The following is a 16,330-nucleotide window of genomic DNA, read 5'->3' as shown; positions in this document are numbered from 1 at the left end:
CACAGCTACACAATAAAAGATTTCCCGCTCCGTAAATTATGTCAATAAATCCGATTTGGCTTTTTGGCTACTGGCCTTATGGCATAAATAATGACTAACAACCTCTTCACTCGCCCGGTCTGGATGCAGGCCTGAGACTGGGCTCTTCTGCTTCCTCTGTAGGGCCAAACATCCAGCACGTGGGAGGCACACAGCTTGTGATTCACGCTTAAGGACCTTACCAATGTGGGAGGGGGGGGGGGTGTTGTGACGAGGTGGTGGTATATGCGCACAGCCAGGTCTGGTCACATGACGCTATCGCATCATCGGGGCTCGGGAGGCTTCACCCGTCTCCACTCCCTCAGACCTCATTTGCCCTGCCGCTACACCATCCCACGGGTATTAAATAAGACCGTAACCACGCCCGCTGGCCAACATATACGTGTGACTAATTTTGAAAAGAGGCTAAAGTGTCTCTTGCCGTTTGGGAGAAGCAGGGAAATTTATTTTGCCCTTGAAATTGTTCTCGGCCATTTATGGTGGATGCAGCTAAAACATTTACCAACGTAGAATAAAGATACTTTGTTCAGCCACATGGGGAAATTGCTATTGAAAGTCCCAGCTGGCTTTTCATGAGACAGCAAGCTTAGGGGTCACAGCACAGAGTCAGTCAGAGTCCAGCACCCCTGGAGCAATCGGGGGTTAATTAAGGGCCAACAGGGATATCAGTCTGCCAGCGCCACTATTCAAGCTCCAGTCCCAAGCAGAGAGTCCTAACTTACTAAGCCCCAGACCTGAATCTGGCCCGGCCCACTGAATCTCGGGCCTGAATCCCTCAGCATAACAACAACGATCTCCAGTGAGCTGAGCCATCCATCTCTTCAGCTATTTGCTTAATGTGTACATAAAATACTACCTAAGTTATGTATCCTTCTCTTTGCTGCAGTAACTGTCTAGCATATTTATTTTTTATTTTATCCTTCTTTCTTAGATGTAATATTAACTGCTGTTGGAATCACGGAGGGAGGGGGGTGGGGATCAGCATGGATCTCTGGGACTGGCAGTAATCCCCCACCGGTGCATGGCCGAGGGTTTGAGTCCTACCTTGGCTTGACTGTTCTCCCTGTATTATGTGCATCTCCCCCAGGTACTTTGGTTCCTTCCCCAAGGCTGCAGCCCTGCATTTAGATTAACTGGCATCTCTAATCTGCTTGGACTGTGCACGTATGTGGCTGTGCAGGTGTGTGACTGTGCAGGTGTGGGGCTGTGCAAGTATGTGGCTGTACAAGTGTGTGACTGTGCAGGTGTGGGGCTGTGCAAGTATGTGGCTGTACAGGTGTGTGACTGTGCAGGTGTGGGGCTGTGCAGGTGTATGGCTGTGCAGGTGTGGAGCTGTGCAAATATGTAGCTGTACAGGTGTGGGGCTGTGCAGGTGTGGGGCGTACCATACAGGGTGTACCTCAGCCTTATGGCCACTGATGTTGGGGAGTAGCTTGAGGCTCCCCCTCCACTGTCACCATGACCTGTGACCCTTTTTCTTTTGCTTTTTGCACCTAATTCTTAAGGACCTAATTATCTGTGTGTCAGAGCATGACCACATCTAAGTTATGGATAACATCCGCAGATCTCTACTTTAACGGTCTCTAACTCATATTTACACTCACCACATTCATAGTATGCAGAAAGGATTTTCTTTTATCATTAACAGCAGGCTGTTGTTACACAGCAGTAAAAGCTTCCATTGGAGCCCAGCTGAAAAGAGCAGGAGCGCCCTCTAGGCCTCATACAGGGAAGTGGCATCTACTGATCAACTGGGCTCAGCTGAGTATTTATACAGCGGGTCTCGCTGACCCCTGGGGAAGTCTGCAAATAATTGGGAAGGCTTGCAAGATGATTTTCTGAATATATTAAAAAGAAAGTTTGTTTTATCGGCAACTCCCCCCTCTTAGTGAAGATCGAAATAACTGAAAACTTTTGGCTAATTTAAATAATAATAACAACAACAGATACTTCACTGATCCTGGGGGGAAGGTCTCTTTATGCCTTCCCCCAACTTGCTCTCCGTAGGTGAGAGCAAGCTGGCTGTGAAGGGCAGCCGCCCAGAGCAACACCCAGGAAGCCGGGGGGTTAAGGACCTTGCTCAAGGGCCAACAGACGTGCCAAGGCCAGACTTGAACCAACAACCTTCTGAGTACATGCACAGATGCTTGGTCCACTGAGCCAAACGCTGCTGCGACACCAATAACTACAATGTGCTGCCTGGGATGGGTTGAGGCGGTACACTGGTCGAGAAGCATAAGCAGGCCATGGAGAGGAGGGTCGCCACCTCCTCTGCAGAACACTGCAGGGTCCTTCTATTGTTCATGAGCATCATATTCTTATTTCCTAAGAGTATACAAAAAATAACAATGAATAGTAATCGAAGCGACAATAAAGGTAATAGAATGAGAGTAGGCATTGTTCTGCCCAGAAGAGGAGAGATAATGGTGAAGTCAGAACTCATGTATTTCAATGTTGCAACATGACTACCATCCTTTGTAAAAACACAGACGTGTAGCCCCACCTACCATTCCTCGCTTCCACAGTTATATATATATACATCAAATCAGGTACATACCTTTTTTTCCCCACAAAGTACATAATCTTCCAAAATGGCTGTAGGACCGATGGGTGTTCATCTGTCGTGACATTTGTGAGGCACATTCCGGTACCTTCTGTGTAGGTCACACTCACCCAGCACTGACCAGCCAAGGCAGGTGGAGGGAATGAGGAAGAAAGGATGCTGGGGAAATGTCAGGCCACATCAGCATGTAGTGAAGTCAGAAAATTATCCATCCCTTTATTAATAGAGGGTGTATAAAAGCATTTAAACGAGCATTAATTCAAACAACATTGCAAGGCAAATGCAATTTTTAATAAAATATATTAAAAAAAATATTTATTTTGAGGCTGTTAGCCTGGTTACTTGATTGTAAATATTTACAATACACACTGGGTGTAAAATTTATTTTCTTGTTGTTGGTACAGGGGGAATCATAGATCCAGGAAGGAAATTGCATCTAACAGAATTACTATCTGCAATGGATCAGTTATATAATTGCATATAAGTTTCAAACATTAAATTGCCAAAACACTTTTCACACAAAATACCGTGAAATAAGGCCTGACTATACTAATACTGTTAAAGATTAAACAGCAACTAGTATTCCGGTTCCTCCGAAACTCTCATTCCACACCCCCCCCCCCAGAAAAGAACATACTGGATGGTGTTTTATGGGGTAACAAAGGAACAATAGACAGACACATCCTGTATCAAGACCACACATCAGTCCACGCAGGCCTTCATCCATTAAATTCAGATCATTTTATATGGGCCTCACGTCTTGTGTGACAACAGTCGGCAAAGTATCATTTCCTGGTCAAATCAGGGCCCTGGTGTGACAGTTGTCAGACACGTCATGTGAGCTCTGGGCCACATGGCCGGTAGCAGTACACCATCAAAACAGCAACCAAAAAAAAAAACAGCCGCCCCCTCTCCACAATCTGCATGCCGCTACTCGTCTTAAAACCGTTTCACCCGAGAAACTCCAACCTCTGATTAATAATAATTAAAAAAAACCAACAAGAGCAGCAGAAGGCAGAGAGTTACGGCTTCAGCTTGAGCCAGGGGTACACCATGGTGAGTATAGAGAGCACGGAGGAGGCCAGGCCGCAGGCGCCCACAAAGCCAGGGCCCGTCTGGTACAGGCCCAGGCGATCCAGGGGGATGAAAACGTCGAGAAGGTTCTTAAGCAGGTCCAGCGCGAGGGGTGGGTTCCCGCGCAGTACGGCGGCCAGCAGGAGGAGCCGTCTGCGCAGCTGCGTGGGGAGGGGGGCCAGCAGGCAGGGGGGCTCTGAGGCGGAGCCTATCAGAGCCTCCCCATTCTCCTGTGCCGGGGCACACAGGCCTCTGGAGGGCGCCTTCCAGGCTGCCCCCGTACCACGGGATTCCCGCTCCATCAGCAGGCTGATCTCATAGGCGTCCCGGGTCAGACTGAGGATCAGGGCGAAGAGGTAATACCTGTAGGGAGAGGGAGGGGGAAGCTGTGTTGGTGGGCGGGGCTAAAGCAGTGAGGCGTGCTGGACGCTGCCAGGAAGACCCGCTGCCGCGGCTCCCCACCTGAAGGACCTCTGGCTCCACTTGTCCTGGTCCAGCCCTCTCAGCAGGCCCGTCCGGCCGGCCCACAGCACGTTGTCGCAGGCGAAGTACATGGCGCGGTTCAGGTGGGCCACGGTGATGCAGAAGCGCAGCACGCTGTCGGAGAGGTGGACTGCCCGTTTCGCTGCCTCCAGGGCATCAGCCGAGTTCCCCAACCGCAGCACTGGGGGGGCGGGGGGTGTGGGTGTGAGACTGGGGGGAGAGGCTGCAAGACCTGGAAAGCTTAACTGAACCCTCACCCTCTGTGCATGACATTAGGACTAAAGGTGGATTTAGTAGTTTGATATGATTTTATACAAAGGAAAAAAAAAATCTTTGGGAATTGAGTTTAGTCATTAACGCATGGGCTTTCCCAGGCTGCAGTCCAGGGGCCCCACCACCCAGCCCCCTCACCCCCAGTCACAGGGGGGCTTCTGACAACTGAAAAAGTCCAGGGGCATCGGACCATGTTAATGTGCTTATAAATATTAAATATATTAAATACACCTATCACTTATATCATCCATAAAAATACTTTCTTTTAGGGAGATTCTGGAAACTAAAATCAGAGTATGCAGGCTCTTCCTTTTCTCCATGTACACATCCATCCCCACACTGCTGCCAGTCACCGTCGCCATGGCGGCACGCCCAGCAGGTCAGAGCGGGCCTCTCTCTCCAAAGCTAGAGGCTCACAATCCTTCTGGGGGGGGTGCCAGGCGTCTCTGAGCCAGCTGGCAAGTACGGCCTACCGTTTTAACAAACGGAATATTACGGGAACAAAAAAAAAGCAACTTTGCAATTATGGGTGGCTCCATATTACAGCTGTGTAGGTTATCATGTTTACACTGACTACTACTTATGGTAGTTTCAGTATTCATCCATCCATCCATCCATCTGCTTACCAAGTACAAGGATGCACAAAAGGCTGAGTCCATCCCACTTTGTCAAACTCATTTTAAATTATTTTATACATTTCCTTACATCAAACGTGTTAATAACTAATTCAATCATAATAATCATTGATACTTTATTGATCCCTGTGGGGAAATTCTCTTTAAGTCTCCCACGGCATGTTCTCTGCAGGTGAGAGCAAGCTGGCCACGAAGGGCAGCCTCCTGTCGCAGAACCCAGGGAAGTGGGGAAAGTTAAGGGCTTCGCTCAAGGACCCGCAGGTGTGCTGAGGCCAGGGTTCGAACTGGCGACCTGGCGGAGGCTAAGCCCACTGAGCACACATGCAAATTAAATTACGGATTATTAAGGCCTAGTGTGCAGTGGTGAGGAGGTGTGGGCTGCTGCTTTCCAAATCACATGCCCCTTACGGCACAGCTAATTAACTTAATTAAAAAAAAAAAAACTTGATAAGATTAATTAATATGCAGTTTCAAAACTGCAAGCAGGAAGTGTCACGTGGCTGATTACGAACGTTTACTGAAAATCGAGCCAAAAGGGAAAGCAATATTCTAGAGATGAATGCCCTCCGCGCAGTTAGGAACAGCAGATAATGCGTGCGAGACAAATACCTACGTTGTGTCAAGTCACCCCCGCCCCCACGATGCTTTTAAAGAGCCAGGAGGCGAACAGGAAGTACCCGTCACTGGAATGTGGCAGAGGGGGCACACACTGCATACGTACACATGCAGCCATGGATGAGAGCTGGTGTGCGGCTCTGAGACGCCAGTGGCACGGACACCATACTCACGCTTCCTCGCCAGGCTCAGGTGGCTCTCCAGCTGCTTCACCTTGGAGAGCAGGTCCCTGCTGGCCCCTCCCTTGAGGAGGGTGTAACCGAGCAACGTGCAGGCATACTGCGCGGCCCTGGCACAAAGGGAGAAATGTCAATCAAAGCCATATCCATAGCCAGTAATTTGGCATTGGCCAATTCAGGCACGCCAGCTATAAGTATTAAATACTAACTGAATTTCATAGTGCGGTTCACAAATCCTGAAACGGACTCAGGAAATTATTGGTCAAATAACTTTATCTGCTTTAAAAACTGGGGGCGGCATGGTGGTGCAGTAATTAGCACTGTTGCCTCACGCCCGGGTTTGAGTCTCCGCCTGGGTCACATGTGTGCGGAGTTTGCATGTTCTCGTCGTGGGGTTTCCTCTGGGTACTCCGGTTTCCCCCCACAGTCCAAAAATATGCTGAGGCTAATTGGAGTTGCTAAATTGCCCGTGAGTGAATGGTGTGAGTGAATGGTGTGTGAGTGTGCCCTGCGATGGGCTGGCCCCCCATCCTGGGTTGTTCCCTGCCTCGTGCCCATAGCTTCCGGGATAGGCTCCGGACCCCCCGCGACCCAGTAGGATAAGCGGTTTGGAAAATTAATGGATGGATGCTTTAAAAATTGCTGATAGCTGCCCGATAAATGTTGGGATGCGTGTTTGGAACTTTTTCTACCCCAGCTTACCTACAGTACGACAGTATGCAGACACTCATTTTGAATATTATATACGGTCCACCCAAAGCTACACCTCACAGAATCCCAGTTTGTCCTTCCCATTATCTTTTAATCTCTAGTCTTTGGAAACAACGTGTAAAAATCCAATCTCACCATGGCGTCCGATTGGAAAAACCAAGGCAATGGTTAAAGAAATCCCAAGGCAGGGGTATCCAATCTTACCCGCAAAGGGCCGGTGTGTATGCAGGTATTTGGGGTAACCTGTAGGTCAGGTGTTCAAACCCAGGTGCGAGGACTCTTCAGCCAATCAGTAGTCCAATTAGCAATCTAATTAGGGAGTTGCAGCGAAAACCCGCATACACACCAACCCTTTGCGGGTAAGATTGGACACCCCTGTCTTAAAGGCACCAGAATATAGCGAAAATTACAGGAACAAACTTCACAATAGCCAACATCGCACTGCCTGACCCATGTCAAACTGTACACCATAAAGACACATTCTGAAGCTGGGCGACACCATGTTACACAGGCACAGTTCCTAGTCTCGAGGGTTAGATCTCTACTTCAGGCCATCAACTACTAATTAATTTTAATTTTTAAGGAAGTAAGGATATTTCATTTGTGAACAAAGATCATTCATTAAAAACATCCCTTGTTCATAAATGAGGGCAGCCAGCGGCCTTCCTCTGTGCATAGCACTTTGTAAATGGATGACAGAATTCTGCAGAGAACATTTTCATTCTCATCCATAATGAATTTAGACCTATTTTTACTTATTTGGCTAATTTTAACCTTTGAAAAAAATGACACACGCAAGGTGTGATATAAAGCATTTATGCAGAAGTTATTTTTCACCAAAGTGCCATCTAAATGAGTCTGAGGAAAAGCTTCCCGGGAAACGCGATGCACTGGACGGCACACTAGGGACGATGAGGCCATCGATTTGTCACAGCTGCTGTTAGCCTCCTCATCATGAAGTTTCTTGCTGAAATCCATTTGCCGTGGGTCCCCCTGTATCTTATGACCTATTCTGGCCTTAATCCTCTCTGGTTGATCGCCGTACCATGCCCAGGCAGACGATCTGAAGCCTGGGCTCTGATTACGGAGGGCTGCAGTCCGGATTAAAGGTCAGCACCTTGTGCAACTGGCAGCTGATGCATGGGCTTGTTCCGCGGGGAATTATCTTCCCCGAAGCAGTAAGGTTAGGTTGTGCCGCTATGTCCCTACAGGGCAGTTGTGCGTTTAAGTATAATACATATAACTTAGTAGCCGAGAATTATATGCTGTTGTTCCATAAGTCGCCACTGGTTAGTGTACTGCAGTAATGTATGGTGAAAGCATGCATTGTTAGGACATTTTCCTTCGCAAAGTACTGCTTACGTAGAGTAACATTGTTAACGTTTTGATTTCCACATGATACGCAAATGAGCTCAACGTTTATGCTAAAGGTTGCTTTACTCGCCCGGCTGCATCCCCACGATCAGAGGTGAATCCCACCGCTGTCCCCGTCACACGGTCTTTCGATAGTGAAGGTCCGCCGGTTTTTACCGGACAGCATTTAACGCATACAGATACAATGTTCTAATGTTTTAAATTTACTCTTGCAAGATATTAGTAATAATACATTGCCAATATTGTCGTCTTAAGCGAAGTACCAAAACATGTGATGAAAAACATAAAAACAAACTGAATGACATAATGCTTAATGAGACATGTGGTTTTATTAGTTCGCTAAAATGCACAATTTCATTGTACTATCAATCTAATGACTAATTCTCACAACGATTTTCCCAAAATAACGACCATGCTTTGATTTGGAGAAAGGATAACCAGTAGCTAGTCAGCCCGAAGCTAATACAAAAACAAAAGGAATTACGCGGCTAACTAGTTAATTTTCCCGACTCTATGCAGCACAGTAACCAGTAATCGTATTAGCTATTTAACCAGACAGATAATGAATGCAAGAGCGAACTGTTCTGTATTTTGCTTATACCTGAAAAGCCGATCTTTGGCTTGGCTCTGCGCACTGAACCGAACCCACGAATCCATAAGGAGCGAAGCGTGGGCACTTCCACCTGAAATCCTGTCTGCGTTGATATGGACGCCGATAACGCACAACAGTCCCACAGTCGGGTTCAGCAGAGTTGGTTAATGCCTCTAGCTACAGTTTAGTCACGAATTTAGAGACATTTCTAATCCACACAGTTCGGTATTAACCGTCTAATTCTCACGTCAACTAATGCAACTTCCTAAGTATGGCGTCCGATAAGAGACACGCATAGCGGAACGCTTCGGGCGAGGCGTCAAACATACTTCCTGTATCAACACCAGTAAGTCAACCATTCATGCAAACTACTCTCCAGCACTTTTGTCCAATTTTGTAACTGATGTTTCTTAAACAATATCGCAATAATCTAGTAAAATATAATTTTTCAATAATGTAATTGCACATGTTTTCATCTGAAAATCAGTATAGCTGCAATTCAGAAATTACAGAAATATACTGTCATCGTGCACGAACAATTAAAATAAAAACACCAACGTTGGAATTACGCTTCTTTTTACTTTCGGTAACGTGCTTGGATGTTACCAGTGCAAATGTTTACGGTTAAACCAATGAGTCTCTAAATCGTAGAATATAAATGTGTGATGGACTGGCTTCCCACCCAGGGTGTACCCTAACCTCTACTGCCTGGGACAGGCTTCATTGCAGTCCTGAGAAATTTGTCGACGTTTTTTTAAGAAATAAGTATTAAAAAGGATCCAGAGACACTCCATTAGAGGGCGCTACTATACGACAATAATAAGGAAACCAGTCTTGTAGCGTATTTATTTCATTAACATTTTATTGTTTCCCTTACGATAATAAACACATCACGCACATTGAAAAATTCAACCCTTTTATTTTAGCACATTAAATGAAAAATAAATTAGGGAAATACCATAAGTACAACAGTAAAAAGATGACTAAAGAACCACAAACAAAAAAAAATAAAAAATCAAGACAGTGATCCTAAAAAGGCGCATGTGTAAAAAAAAAATGATACAGGCATACAGTGTTTCCAGAGCGCCTTCACAGTTCCAGTGGAGAACACAATGCCAGCCTAGCAGGTGTCGCCTTACTGCCGTACAGAACTACAGCCTGCCAAGGACAGTTCCATCTCGTGACAAACAACCGCAACTTAAAATTACAGCAGGCTTAAGCGCGGCACAGCAGGAAAATACGCCACCGGGGCTGAAGCGGGCGCTGTACTCACACCCATCTACGCACTACTGCTGAAAACTACGAGGGAACATTAGCTCAAATGCTTTCTATCTGCCTTTGTCATACGATTTACTAGAGGTGGATAATGTTACAAAAACAACAATTATGTTGCATGGCCCTTAGCCCTTAGCCTTCCTATATCTCCCTCAACACCTTAATTATGGTTCTTTCTTTCTCTCTCTCTCTCTCTCTCTCTCTCTCTCTCTCATATAATTTACTCAAATCCTCCTTCAGTGTAATTTCTGGTTCCTCCACCCTCCATATTCCTCTTATATATCTTCTACTTCTTCTTCATATACACCTTTATGTGTTTTTGTGCACTTCAACGTCCCAAACTTCCTCTTTTTGACCTCCCTTCCAGAACATCCTTCCTAATTTCCCTAACCCTTCCAGTCATGGGTGTGTTGCTGTATTGCGTCCCTGACCCCTGACCCCACGCCGCCGCTCTTAGTGCTCAGAGTGCTGTTTCCTCCGAAAAGGGGATCTCAGACGCATCCAGAGAGAGTGACGACGGCTCTTTTTCTCGCCTCCTCTCGCGGCCTCAGCTTCACGCTGGCGGATCTGTCGCACCAGGGCAGCGAAGACCTCGTCGATGTAGTAGCGGAAAGCCGCTGAGGTCTCAAAAAAGGGACACTGGAACTCCCGTGCCAGCCCATGTCCCTCTTCCACTGACACCTGGTGGACAGGAGGACTCAATGTTTATGCTGGTGAACTTGTCACATTGTTAATGACACCCTGATTATTTACAATCACTGGACATACGTAATGAATGACCATGACAGTGGAGATGCACTAATACAGAGATTCAGGGACACTGATGCTCAATGACAGATAAAAACCATGCAAATACAACATACATTCTACTTAAGTTCACTATATTAGTGTTTCCCAACCTGGTCCTTGGGGACTCCCCAGACAGTGCGTGTTTTTGTTCCTACCAGGAGCTGGAATGGTGGAAAAACGTGGACTGTCTGTGGTTCCCGAGAACCAGGTCGGGGAAACACTGTATTATACCATATGTACACACACAAGAGGCTATTCCAAATATCCAAACATATAAACAGAGCACATACTTTATGTACTTAATTGTCTCACATGTCACGCAGCACTGCTTGATAAGTGTTGCGTCCTGCTCCTTACCTGCCGCAGGTGTGTGAGGTCAGACTTGTTTCCCACCAGGACCACCGGTGTGTCCACGGTGCGACGCACGCGGTAGATCAGCTGCTTGAACTGCCGAGCCTCCTGAAAACTGCGCCGGTCCGTGATGGAGTAGGAAATTATGAAGCCCTCGCCTGCCCGCATGTACTGGTCCCTCATCGCAGTAAACTCCGCCTGCAGGGGGCGGGGGAAACGAGCCCATTGGAGCAAAACAGATCGACTGGGCAGGTCTACCGGCACAAGAGTGAGTGAAGAAAGGACGGGGGGAGGGGTCTGAGGAAGGAGGTGGAGCAGCAAGGACATAATGCAGAGGCAAGAGCTCAACGGAACTGACCCCAGCTGGAAGCTGATTGGCTCCTTGGCTCCTGGAGTGCCAATTCAAAACATACCATTGGCTAATGATAAGGCTGGCTCATCTGTATGGGTTATGGTCACTCTTATGCACCCCCCCTCCCCCTTAAATAAATCCAAATCACCCCTGGGGAGCAGATGTAGCATGAGGTGGAGTTGCTGTTTATAGCTGGGGTCAGCCGCTAAGTCACGGTGCCGTGTGGACTCACCTGCCCTGCAGTGTCGAGAATATCCAAGTTGGCCGGCTCGTCGTCAATGCGGATTTGGGTCTTGTAGGCATCCTCTACAAACGTACACATTATGAGCAACAGCACCCACAGAAAGAGGGCTGTTCGGAGAATATCTGCCTGAACTCTGAGACACACCGGCCGGTCAGCCCCCCCGTACCTATAGTAGGATCGTGGTCCTCGGGGAACCTGTGACTGATGAACTGCATGATGATAGCTGAAGAGACAGGAACAGAGATGGTGACACTATTCTGCCTATAACAGAGGGATGGGTCAGGTACCAGAACATCTCAAATTGGGGACGAAGGCTGGGCAGATGCTGAGCACACTGACCAAAATACCCAGACGATCAAAGGAGGGCGTTTTCACAGCACGCTAGGGGTAACCACACCAAGGAAACCCATCTCCTCCACTTCCTTCTTAAGTATATTCTTTCATTCTTTCCTAAACTGACTTACCAGCATCTTTCTTTATGCCAAGAACAACAATTCCTGGTGATCTCCAAAATGTACAGGGAAGATTAAAATTAATAATGCAATAACACCAACACTCATGTTCCCTTTGCAGTTTGCCTCGGGCATAATTACTGTTACGTTACCTGTGCCAGGTAATCCCTGCCTGTTTCCATAGCGACAGCCGGTCACAAAGAAAGGCTGTTGCTAGGTACCGGTGCAGCCTCCCAGCAACCGTTTTTATAAATATGCTTGGCTGTTAAAGTCATGACCTGCCATCTGTTGCAAACGCTGCAAAGAGCGAAGCTTCGTCATGCTGGTTTGCATGCATGGGACTTCAGAGAGAGAGAGAGAGAAACTGTGAGATTAAAAACGAAAGGGCTCACCACTCTTTCCTACTCCTCCCTCTCCCAGCACCACCAGCTTGTACTCGCGGGATGGACCCCCGGTGGCCCCTCCCGTTCCCCGCGACGACTCCATCCACGCACCAAGGCCTGGAAGTAAGAGAAGGCTGCATTATTTAACAGCAGGCATTTTCACAAGTGCACACGCTGTGTTGTACAAGTAATGCTCTCTGCTACATTGCACATAAGAGGCCAGGAAACCAGACACTGTAATCTATTAATAATCGTTTACAAAAACGTCACAAAGGGGACAACAGAAATTAAGAAGCTACATTCGAAAACCTGGGTCATCTTGAGTTAAAAACATTCATTGCTATTTGTGTGTCTCCACTGTTAAACAACAACATAGAACGTAATGCAGACAGACATGTGACAAAAGGGTAAATACGACTGACACATCGAACAGGCAAACAAAAGCTCGCTAATGATCAGATTAGCTTGGCAATGCGTCTGTGAGATACTACTTAGTCTAAATCCATACAGTCAAATACATTTATGCTGTTTAACGTAAATGTATACTCTCCAGAAAAAAATATAAAAACCCCGACAATCTATGCCGTTTGAAAGAACGTTTGCATTCCTTAAGGGGCAAACTTGAAGCTTAATGCGTCAGTTTCCCAGAAAGGTCAATAGAACTGTGAACCGCTGAAGCAAGTCAAACTGAAGAATTATGGGGGAAGTTCATGTGATCATGTCGAGAACCGAGATACAACAGCCACGAATCCCACAGCCACGTGCTCCAGATGGACACCACCCTCCGAGATGGTCGGAAATATTCCACTCACTGTCTCATGCCTTCATCACATGTTATGTTGCAAAATCTGCTCAGCAAGCCACTTCAGTAATCAGTCCTGCCATTGCTATACATTTCCATGCACAGACATTACTCAAGTCATGGAAGCTGTACTGATAGAAAAACGTGTCAAGGCTCAATTTAACTGAGTATCAACAACAGGAAAACCTGACCCTGATACTTACAAGACGTTTATTAAAAGACCATGAACCTCTATGAATATTCATAAAGTATTATGGGCTTTTAAAATATTACATTTTGTCATAATATTCTAAAATATTCAAAATAAACCCTTCTCAAATTTCTACTGGTGTCTTCTAGACGTCGTGCACCAACACGACAAAGAGATTCGTTTGTGCAGACAAACGATAAATCCAGACAAGACGAACTTCTCGAAATGAACCAGCCTCAGTGTATAAGCACTTATACGAGGATTTACAATTTTTGTCTGACAGGAAAAATATATATTTGACATACAGTTGTTGCTATTAAAAATGGTACGTTTATTTATATTATTAAATAAAACCAGCACAACTGTTCAGTTAAGATACAACTAATTTTTGAGATTATGTCAATCCAGTCAAAAAATATCAAACAAGTCGAGTGGTCGCTGTACTGTTTTAATTTACATTTGAAAGTACATTTAGACATTTTTTTTATTAAAGTTTGTCTTTGTGGAGTTATGTTGAATCTCATCATCTGAAGTTTATTCGATTTTATCGTATATATAAGCATTGGTGTTGTCCGTGCGTAATTTTACACTGTAACTGATTAAACTGCAAGTGATTACAGACCGTTTCCAGCGTTAATTACAAGGTAAAATTTACTGTATATGGGCGTGGGACAGAAGGCAGCTTTTCTTTGCTGTAGAAATTTCGGTAAAAAATGAGTCATGACGGTCTGACAGCGCTTTATCCCTGAGCGTATGATTAATACTGTTCGTTAGCACAACTATAAATAAAACTACATATTTATAGCGATCATCTAAGCAGACAACTGACAAAACTCAATAAAAATGAAATTGTGCGTTCAGATATTTATTTCTTATGATCAAACGACACGCAGACCATGCATAAATGAGGTGGGATGTTGGCACTGAACAGAAACCCGGCAGAGTAATATTAAAATGCATTACTGATACATAACATTAATAATAAAGTGATACCACGGTGCATTTACATACTACAGTCCAGCCTGATCGTTATTAACACGACTACAGGCAGCCTTAGCTAGCTAATGAGCGGACATATGGCAATACTGTGTTAGCTTATTATGCCCAGAAACATTCACACCAACTTTGGAGGGACGGTTTGCAACCAGATAAACCTGCTAAACAGCTAAATAAAAATATCAGCAAGACAATAAGCATAGTCCTAACGGGGCGATCGGTGTGTGATTAAAGTTTGCAACAGAAAAGGCACTGAAACTCGCTAACATATGCAGGATACAGTATAAGTTAATCGGCGAGACGGAAGTAAGCAGAGTTATGAAGGGCAACAACTTTTACTAACCATAACATAGTTAACGGGGGTAAACAGAGTAATTAGAGCACAATCAGCACTAAGTAACCAATGAGTCTATTGTGTGCTGACACATCTGCAGGGCGGCCGATGTGACGGTGTAATAATGTAGCCGTTTAGCATTCGGAGGAGCAGATTAGCAGGCGGTGCAGATGCTAACTTCTGCCTTCGCGATGGAGAGAAAAGGCTTTACTTCGGTTACCGAGGCTGGGTGCGAAACCCAATGTTAAAGCTGGATCTTAGGCACAGGCGTACTTACTCAACCGTGTCACTGATCACCCATAGCACACTTTCCCTAAGCACTGCTCCCTCGGAGGTAGTGGTAGGATCGCTGAAAGTTGGAAGTCCTGCGGAGCGGATAGCCACTGTACGCTCCACGTACAGTGTAAACACGGGCGGCCCGGCCCCCAGTAACCGGATCCGGACTAGCGGCGGGACCGGCGCGCTGAACGCCCGCCCCGATGTCCCTTATAAATAGGCACGTCCCACCAGAAAGCCTCTCCGAACGTCACTCCGCATTTCCCTGCATTATGGCTCCCTGCCAACAAGTAAATCGGTAAACTTGCTAAGGTGGCTAGACTTGGATTACAAAACACAATATGGTAATATGACAACAAATATAATAAACATTCCTGATCACTGTATTTTACTATTTGCATTATGATCATTTGAGTTTTTTCAATTTCCGTACGTTATTTTGATGCAGGTGGGCGCATCAAAATTATCCTATAAAAATTATGCCGTGACAGCCTGTTTGCTTTAGGGGGAAAGATACCCAGGCCTACAGTACTGTGCAAATGTTAAATGTAGGTATAAAAATGGTGTTTAAATAATCTTCATATTTGTGTAAGACTATGATGTTATGTCCGTTAAAGTGTGACAGCTGATAGAAAAACCTCTCCTATAATCACCACAGTATTTGCAGCAACTGTCCAATACACCCATGTATATTTTGACTCGACCAACAGCACACAATGTTTGCATAAACAATACCCAGTTGAGTCATTTAGCAAATCAAATTAATTAATTGTTTGAGCTGGTGGAGAAATTTAACAACTGCGTAAAATGGCTGAGGTGTCTGTAAACAGAGGTGTAGTTTTATTTAGGTATCCAACAGGATATCAGTAACTTTTTGGAAAACAGACGAAATTCTTATTTTTTACATGATCGTTTTTGTTATTATTTAGTGTTACTGTCGATTTGCATATATTATAATGTTAAATTGTGCTTTTTTTTCCTGAGCAAACATGCGATTACTACCAGGACGTAGGCTGGTAGCATTAAACATATTTTTTGACTACCCAAGACTTTTTGCACACTGTGTGTGTGTGTGTGTGTGTGTGCATGTGTGTGTCCCATCACTCTGGACTACAGCTCCAAGTATTTTTAGGTAACTTAACTTGGCACCTGATCATTTCAATAGCTAGAAACACACACACACACACACACACACACACACACACACACACACACACACACATATATATATATATATATATATATATATATATATATATATATATATATATATATATATATATACAGTGCTCAGCATAAATGAGTACACCCCACTACATTTGTCAGAAAACCTTTAGTTTCCTTTCAG

General features: G+C 45.4%; 2 protein-coding genes across 2 annotated transcripts; both read right to left on the bottom strand.

The window, feature by feature from the left end:
• Nucleotides 1–2,793: 2,793 nt before the first annotated feature.
• On the bottom strand, nt 2,794–8,879 carry pex11b (peroxisomal biogenesis factor 11 beta). Its single transcript, XM_049025888.1, has 4 exons — nt 8,548–8,879; nt 5,856–5,971; nt 4,139–4,340; nt 2,794–4,039 (listed from the first exon to the last, which is right to left on the bottom strand). Exons 1-4 carry the CDS (start codon nt 8,601–8,603, stop codon nt 3,625–3,627), a joined length of 789 nt encoding a protein of 262 aa, XP_048881845.1. The 5' UTR covers nt 8,604–8,879; the 3' UTR covers nt 2,794–3,624.
• Nucleotides 8,880–9,437: 558 nt separating this feature from the next.
• Nucleotides 9,438–15,186, bottom strand: rit1 (Ras-like without CAAX 1). The gene is made up of 6 exons (XM_049025889.1): nt 14,984–15,186; nt 12,394–12,501; nt 11,716–11,772; nt 11,538–11,611; nt 10,960–11,151; nt 9,438–10,494 (listed from the first exon to the last, which is right to left on the bottom strand). Exons 2-6 carry the CDS (start codon nt 12,485–12,487, stop codon nt 10,267–10,269), a joined length of 645 nt encoding a protein of 214 aa, XP_048881846.1. The 5' UTR covers nt 12,488–12,501; nt 14,984–15,186; the 3' UTR covers nt 9,438–10,266.
• Between the last annotated feature and the right edge of the window lie 1,144 nt (nt 15,187–16,330).

This window comes from Brienomyrus brachyistius, chromosome 9 (assembly GCF_023856365.1).
Source record: "Brienomyrus brachyistius isolate T26 chromosome 9, BBRACH_0.4, whole genome shotgun sequence".
In the NCBI taxonomy this organism is placed as follows: Eukaryota; Metazoa; Chordata; class Actinopteri; order Osteoglossiformes; family Mormyridae; genus Brienomyrus; species Brienomyrus brachyistius.
This window is presented reverse-complemented; position numbering and strand designations above follow the sequence as displayed.